At 36.2% G+C, this 8850-nt stretch overlaps 2 protein-coding genes across 2 annotated transcripts; one reads left to right on the top strand and one right to left on the bottom strand.

The window, feature by feature from the left end:
• Positions 1 to 1805: 1805 nt before the first annotated feature.
• Positions 1806 to 3898, bottom strand: LOC113355837 (tyrosine/DOPA decarboxylase 3-like). The gene has a single exon (XM_026598796.1). It carries the CDS (start codon positions 3720 to 3722, stop codon positions 2121 to 2123), a length of 1602 nt encoding a protein of 533 aa, XP_026454581.1. The 5' UTR covers positions 3723 to 3898; the 3' UTR covers positions 1806 to 2120.
• Positions 3899 to 5595: 1697 nt separating this feature from the next.
• Positions 5596 to 6423, top strand: LOC113359285 (serine/threonine-protein phosphatase 7 long form homolog). The gene has a single exon (XM_026602948.1). It carries the CDS (start codon positions 5596 to 5598, stop codon positions 6421 to 6423), a length of 828 nt encoding a protein of 275 aa, XP_026458733.1.
• Positions 6424 to 8850: the final 2427 nt, after the last annotated feature.

Raw genomic sequence — 8850 nt, 5'->3', positions numbered from 1 at the left:
TTTTAGAAGGGAACCAGAAATTTGAAAACTCAATATCTTTCGATACATATTCGAATTTTTGTAAAATCTATATATTTGGGAAGCTCTTTAAATTATCTATGTAACGAGTGCAAAATAAGAGTATTAAGTTTTTCTTTATACCAATTTATTTTATTTTATTTTTCAAATTTTGAACTGTTGTTCTAATTTACGGTTTAAGTTTCAATAAATCGCAAAAAGGAAAAAAAAAACAACAATTGTGGGATAATTTAGGCATGAATCATGATCGCTACTGCTCATATTATTATGGAAAGTGACGCTGAGGAGCTTATATCTGAAAATCTAGCGAGTATTTTGAAAGAGATTGACTGTCATACCGATGCTTTATTCAAAGATTTTTTTGGGGGATTTTTAGGTCTTGTTTTATTGCTTGCAAGTTTAATATTTTTTCCCGAACAAGTAACTTTGTTGCACCTTTTCTTGTTAGTTGGGAAAAAGTAAATTACTCTTCTATTTTTTAGACTCGGCTTCCAATTCGGCTTTTGTCTAGTTCAGTTGGCTTGCTTATTTTTAAAAAAATGGTGGTATTTCATTATATCCATATATAATTATTTGAAAAAAATGTTTGAAAAATATTTGACATACATATTACAGGTATAAAATTCAAAAACGAAATTTCAATAATTATTCCGAAATTTCACCGAGTATCTTCCTAAAATAAAATTATCCCAGTGTTTCGATCTTGACCGAGACACACATAAATACATAATTGACTACATTGGGCAACCAAAATTGATTTTAAAAATAACAACATTCGTGGACGGGATCAACCAAAATTAATAATAAATAAATTCGCACACTACTCCATGATTGATATCGGATGATATCAAATTACTAGGGACTAATACTAATTCATGTAGAAAATTTTTTTAAACAATCCTGATCGTTGGAACAGATATCAGCCCTTAGTAATGCTGGTATCATCCCATATCAATCATGCACTACTCAGCAGAATTGATGGCTCCGTACTCTAAAAGTAAATAAATCCATGAAGTTGGTAAATGATTAGTAGTGCCAAAGTAGATTATTATGGTATTAGGGAAAATCTTTTTTAATACCATGTTGCTACACTGATGTGATCTGTCATAGTGGGTTAGTAAGCTTTTTGAATAATATTTGTATTCCATCAAAACATGGTCCGATATTCAGTAGATTGCATACGTCCTTTGAAAATCATTAAAAAAATGATAGTGGGATATTCACCTACCACACCTAAGGCTAAGAGGCGCCACGAAAGTGTATCTTTACAGAGAAAATATGAACACTATAATTTTTTTCTTAGTGGTAGCTCTGAAATTTGTACGTGTTGAATCTCACCAAAGAAAATAATAAAAAGAAAGGGCAACTCAAAAGAATGATGAATTGGTCTTAGACTTGGTTATTGTCTTTTGGAGACTTGGACCGAGTTGTAGAATGAAGTTGGTGAACTAATATTTCAAAGTTGTTATTTTGGTCTACACCCGCATGCAGTTGTTGAGTAATGAGTATTCAATTTTTCTAAGAAATCCAATTTTCTCCAAAGGATCTTTAGACGCATAAAAGAAAATGTAATTATCAAAAGTAGATATAAAGCGAAAGAATTCGCCGAATGTTTGATTTTTATAAATTCCAATTTTATGGTAAGGTCGTAAAACCACATTACGTGCATGTAAGTCATCAGGTGATGAGATGTTAATATCAGTGATTGGAGTTTGAAACTCGTCAACACTTAAATTACTATCAATATCAAAAAAAAGAAGAAGAATGCATCATGTTAGACACAGGTATCATAAACATAATTGATATTTCATTTACTGATAAACAACTTTGTTACAAATCTACATTACAAAAAAACGAAAATTGATACATCAATTCATTGAAAAAATAAAATAAAAATTGAACTTGAATCAATAATAAATTTAAAACCTAAGAAATATTTCTTAAGTAAAGAACCAAATCAAAATTACTTCCCCCTCTCAACTACCATCTTTCATTTTCTTTCCTTTCTTCTTTTTTTTATTCTTTTGCTCCAACATTATGGATGCTAGCGAACGATTTTATTAAATTTCGAGTTGCCCACCATTAACCATGAAAATATTTACTTAGCTTGAAAATTTTGCTTCATCGAACTTACTAAGAATCAGATCTGCATGCTCTTGCAAAACCTCCCAAGCATGAATAACATGGCGTTCCTCGGTTAAGGTCGAACCAACTGCGAACCGAATCATGTAGACACCTCCGACGACCGCATGTGTCATATAAACACTACCGGTTGCATTAACTGTCTCTAAATACACTTGATTCAGCTTATTAGCAAGGACTAATTCTTCGTTTTCATCGCGTAGTACTGCAATGACTCCGTTTCCATTCTGGTGAACTCCATTTTCGCCGCATACCTTCACGGTTGTTGGCGGTAAAAGTCGGAAGCAGACCATAGCGAACGTCCTAGGCACAGTAATTTCGAATCTCCTATCCGCACCAACGAGACCCTCAAATGTCTTGGCCATCCTAACGTGACTCCTTAAGAAATTTCTCAAATTTGTCACACCATAGCTACGTAAAACCATCCAAAGCTTCATGGATCGGAATCGGCGACTGAGTGCGATCTGCCAGTCTTTGTAGTCAACGACCTGTCTTGACTCTGTAGCTTTGTTTCTCAAGTACTCAGGATTTGTGGAAAGAGCTTTAACCAGGGAACTTGGATCTTTAACCCAAAGACAACAACAATCCAAAGTTGTGAAAAACCATTTATGCGCATTTAGACTGAATGAATCAGCTTCCTCCACTCCGTCGATAAAGTGTCTGAACTCGGGACAGATACATGCACTTCCAGCGTAAGCTGCGTCGATGTGAACCCACATTTCGTATTCTTTCGCCACTTCACAGATGGGACCAATTGGATCCACTGCGGTCGACGATGTAGTTCCGACCGTCGGACACACAAACAGAGGGATCAACCCGGCTTCAATATCTTCAAGAATAACTTCTCTTAGAGTGGAAGCTGCTAACCCGAACGAATTAGCTTTAAACGTCTTAACAGCACGGAAGTTCTTGGGGTTGATTCCTGCAATCTGAGCAGCTTTTTGTAGTGCACAGTGAGTCTGATCAGATCCGTAAACAACTAATCTTCCGATATGTTCACGGCCGATTTTATTCAACTTTCTGTCTCTTGCAGCTGTCAATGTACATAAGATTGCTTCACAAGTAGTTCCCTGTAAAACTCCACCACCAGTACCGGAGAACAAGTACGATTTTGGAAGGTTAAGCATTTTGCCGAACCAATCCATAACAATACTCTCAAGTTCTGTAGCAGCAGGTGAAGACATCCAGTTAAAACCAACGACATTAAAACCAGTACTAAGCATTTCACCGAGGAATCCAGCAACGGAACCACTGGAAGGGAAATAAGCATAGTAATTTGGACTTTGCCAATGTGTTAACCCTGGGATAATCTCACTAGTCACGTCTTGAAGAATTGTTTCGATAGATTCTGGATTGTATGGAGCTGTTTCTGGTAATCTTTTACGTAGATAACCGGGTTCCACTTGACTTCGAACTGGATACTTCTCGACATCTCTGTAATAATCAGCTAAGAAGTCGATTATCATATGACCTTGTCTTCTGAATTCTTCTGGGTCTAATGGGTTTGTTGCGCCGAAAGCTGAACTGTGTTCAAGAACATCTTCTGTGTTAAGACTACCCATTTTTAGATAAAATGAAGAAGAAAGAGAGGTGTTTTTGATCTGGTTTGATAGGTTTTCTTGGATGTAGCAGAAGCAGAAAGGAAGAGAGAAAGAATGAAAACAAGCACTGCTGCCACTGGCACTTGTTTTTCTTTCTCTTGGGAAATGAAATGAAAATGCAAGTTGTGAATGGAGATAGAGGGAAAGGAGGGTTTATATAGGGAAGTTGACGAAGGGATCATATGGGAGAGTGGTTTCTAGGAAGGCTTTGATTCTGAGGAAATTTTGTGGTTCCATTTTCACACACAACAACTTCACGTGAAACACATTTGTTTATTACTGCATACTCATCCGCACCACTATTGAAATTCTAAGTCAAATACTCGGGAAAGTGATTCAAATTTTTTTGCAGTTTAATATGAAATTCAAATTGTTAAACATCCAAGAAACTGATGTTATTTATTATCTTTCTTCTTTTTGCACTTGTACATTTTTTTCCCTTAATTCATATTCAGTCCTCTATGTCCCTGTATAGCAAGATATTCTTATTTTTATTAAAAATTATTATGAATATATATTTTTTATTTTTTATTTTTATTTTTTTTTTGCAGTTAATACGTAACAGTAGTAATGGAGCTAGATGTAGAGGATTGGCACTTCCGGAAGCTAATCAATTAGGCTCAAAATAAGGGTCTTTTTATATATACCCCCAGATTTATTAATGATACCCTTTTATCTACATAACCCCAACATTTATCTACCTATCCATCAAAAATTGCATACCCCAAACAACGAATCACAAATAAAAACGCAAACTCGTGAAATTGATGAAAAATACCGAGTTCTCTTCTTCCCTCTGTCTGTATCGGCAAAACCTCAATCATTTAAAAAAAAAATTTTGGGATTCGTCATTTCCTGGGATGTCTAAAGCTAATGGTAGCTCGTAAAAACCCTAATTTTGGTTTTGAATTTTTATTTTAGGAATCATGTTTTGAATTTCTTATTGCGTGTTGATGGATTAGCCCTTTGTAAATTGAAATTGGTGGGAATTTCATTAGCCTTCTGTAAATTATAAGAGCAAGTCTTATGGTGGAATCCATTCATCTTCCATCTTCCACGCCACCTCAGCACTTGGAACTGTGGATGGAAGTGCAAGTGTAACGGTGGAATACAAGAAACGCCAATAAGAATAGCATAAAACGCTAATGATAATAGCGCATGGAAAACGCTATTAAGAATAGCGCTTGACCCAAGTCAACGGTCAGAACGCTATTCTTAATAGCACCAAACGCAATTGTTAACAGCGCTTATATAACGCTATTGTTAATAGCGCCTAACGCTATTGTTAATAGCGCTTTTTGATTCTTTTATATAGTAAAACCATCGACCCTTCTTTTTCTTCCCCAGTTCATCTCACTCGAGTGAAAAAAAAAAGAAAAACCAAAAGCTAAAATCCTCTTGTTTAATTCTCAGAGCATGGTTCAAATCAATGAAATTGTTTCAAAGGGTTTGTTCTTTGCGTCATAAGGAATCTAAGCATACTTCAATTTCTCAATTTGATTGAGAATCCAAAGAGAGGTTAGTTGAATTATAATTTGAGTTTATTTTATGATTTGATGAAATGTTAGGGCATTAGATGAAATTATTGTTGATTGTATGCATGATACTCGATTGTATGATGAATAATAACAATTTTGATTCTAACAATGACGAATTTGACATGTAATTTAGGGTTTTAGATGATGAACATTATGTAATTTAGGGTTTTAGATGATGAACATTGTGAAATTTCCATGAGATAATGAATTAATTAACATGTTTTAGTGACATTATGTAAACAATTTAAGTGTATTGTGTGACTATATTCTTTTTATTTGATGATTTTGTATAGATTATGGATATGGATGTGTATATGATCTTGAGTTCAAAAGAATCGGATGAGAAAAATATTTCTACAAGTATAAACCCACTTGGTACACAACATGATATCACGTTTAGAAGTAATCTAGAAGACCTTGAGGATTTACATAATCATGTGGTGGTTCATGAAAGCGCTAGTCAAGTTCTTCAAAATTCCGGCCTTGCTAGATTTTTTGAAATTAGAATTAAGAGAGATGATCAACAACTAGCTTATGCAATCATAGAGAGGTGGTGGTATAACACCAATTCGTTTCATTTCCCAATCTTTGAAATTGGTTTCACTCCTTTAGATTTTGTTCACTTAACCGGAATTCCTATTGGAAATGGTCGTAGAAGATTGGAACACGCCGCTACAAATAGATGGAAAAGTATAGAAAATCAAAAACTAGAGGATACCTACTTTAGACCTATGCATGGGTATGCACACTACAACAAGCACTCACCTGAATTTCCTATTAGTTGCCTCGCAAACTATATCAAGGACAATCCAGTTAATGATGAAAATTGGGAGATTGTGACTCGATACTTCTTATTATGGGTGATTTCAAAAGTTTTAATGGCACGTACCACTACAAGAGCAAGCAAAGGTTGGATCGCTTCCTTGCGTGATTTGAATGCGATTGGTAATTATGATTGGGGTTCGGCTTGTTTTAGTCACTTGTATAGTAGCATGAGTGCGGTTGCTAGAGGTGGAAAAAACATGTGTGGAATGGCTATGGTTTTAGAATATTGGTTTTACATATATTTTCGTACTTTGACGCCTTTTCTCCAATACCGACTGATGTATGGCCTGCAGTTATGATATTTAAGAAAGATAGTCTAGTGAAGTTGCAAAGGGGTAATTCCAAACACTCTCTTAATATAGATCGCCAACAAATTGAGTTGAGGACAATTGTTGGAACGGAATGGCAACCATGGTCTACTACTATGTATAAAGATCACCCTGATATAGTGCATGCTCGTGAAATCTCTAATCAAAGAGTGGCTTTCTATAATCCGGAAAGCGAAACTAATATCATGTATCTTGGTGAACGGTTTTTAAGGAAAACAAGGGGATTTATAACAATTCCAAGAAGTCCACGTGAACGTTTGGAAGACCTTGCTACCTCCCATGATCCTATTGATATGGTTGAAGGACGAGACTATAAGCATGTTGATGAGAGCATGTATGTGTGGTGGTGGAAGAAAAAATCTATTGGATTTTTGCTCCCAGAAATATATCGTCAAGAAAACAGAGATGAAGTTGGAGCTGCAAGTACTCAAGATCCGACATTTCTGGTGAATCAGGTCCCCCCAATAAATCCATCACGGTATAAGTATGACAACGTTTCACAAGCTTCACCTGAATTTCCAAGAGTTTCTTTCTGTATCGCACGTTCAGACAGTGAAGGAAACCGTATTCAAGTGCCTTTGCAAGCACCTGATCCTCCTCCATTTACGTATGATGTTAATTGAGGAACAAGGGTTAGTAATTTTGGTTTTAACTCCTTCAATTATTTTTTTCCATATTATTATGATTTTCTTTACACATTAAAAGTTCCTTAATATATTTGCTATCTTGATGTTTCTTTTCAGGAGTAATGAAAAGATTTTGCGCATAGGTTGGCTATGTTAAATCTTACAAAGGACCGGTATTGGTTTGAAATAGATCGGGCACGTGATCTTGGGGAAGGATCGACGTCAACCCAATCATGTTATGATCTTGGAGACAACTCTCAATGGTCTAGCTGTAAAAGACCAGCCACAAGTCAATCAGATGATGCACATGGTCATTATTCCACAAGAGGAAGTAGTTCCAGAAGTAGTTCCAGAGTCACAATTAACTCAGTTGATGAATAGTGGTGGGATTGGTCTAAGTGAAGATGAAATGTCAAGGATGTTAGGATTAGGATGAGGGAACTTGTCTTTTCTTTTGTATGAAACTTGGATGTGTTTATTAATGAACTTGTAATGTACTTGTATGAATGTATTTTCTTTAATGAATGTGTGCATGAATGTCTTCTCTTTTGTATGAATGTTTTTTCTTTTGTATGAATTCAAAAATCTTGGAATGCTTACAATATTTGAGTTTTGTTTACAGGTGCAATATGGACGATGAAAATCCGCTAAGGAGGTATGTACTAATGACGTATGGTATCGATCTTAGCATTGGTGATGATATCGAGGAGAGAGCAATTATGGTGTACCAGTATATGACTCAAAGAATGCATAGGCTCTTCCAACCGGTGCCTCAAGAAGTATTGACGCGACAAATGGTGGAAATACACCGAGAGGATGGAGATGCAAGAATGATGCATGACTACTTTTGACCTAACTGTACTTGGGGCCCTAAGAAGTTCCACCAACGTTTGGGTATGTATAGACCTGTTTTCTTACGTAGTCTAAGTGAGATTGTTGTTGCGGATCCTGCTTTTGATTTCCAAGTTGATTGCACCGGAAAACTTGGTCACTCTCCCCACATGAAGATGTATGCCGTAATGAAATGTTTGTGTAAAGGTATAGCCGCTGATAGCACAGATGATTATGTCTGTATAGGAGCGCTAACCGTCTATATGTATGTGAAGAGGTTTACCAGGGTAATTGTTCGCCGCTTTGGTACATGGTACATGCGACTGCCTACAAGAGAAGACACGAAAGATTATTAGCAGAAAATGCGGCTAGACGGTTTCCGGGAATGCTTGGAAGTGTTGATTGTATGCATTTCCGGTGGAAGAATTGTCCAACATCATGGGCAGGTACGTTCCGTGGGCATGAGAAAAAACCTACCATGATCTTAGAAGCCGTGGCATCATATGATCGGTGGTTTTGGCATGGTTTCTTTGGAACGCCAGGGTCGAACAACTACTTGAACGTCTTGGCTCAATCTCCACTTTTTGATAAGATGGTTAATGGTTTAGCAGCTCCTTGTAATTACCGCAACAATGGCCACATCTACGACAAGGATTACTACTTGGCGGATAATATATATCCACGATTGTCTTGTATAGTGCAGTCATTCAAAATTCTTCTTCCAAATCAGCCAGCTAATTCGTTGTTTCATAAATACCAACAAGCGGAGAGAAAGGATGTTTAAAGGGCTTTTGGAACTCTCCAAAACAAGTTCCAAATAACTAAAAATCCAGCATGTTACTGGGATAAGAAGGATGTAAACTCTATTATCAAGGCTTGTTTGATTTTGCATAACATGGTCATTGAGAATGAAAGACGTAACTTAGATTGGGGTCAAGTC

The sequence above is a fragment of the Papaver somniferum genome, chromosome 3 (genome assembly GCF_003573695.1).
Source record: "Papaver somniferum cultivar HN1 chromosome 3, ASM357369v1, whole genome shotgun sequence".
Classification (NCBI taxonomy): Eukaryota; Viridiplantae; Streptophyta; class Magnoliopsida; order Ranunculales; family Papaveraceae; genus Papaver; species Papaver somniferum.
Note: the sequence above shows the minus strand (reverse complement) of the source record. Positions and strands in the feature narration are given on the sequence as shown.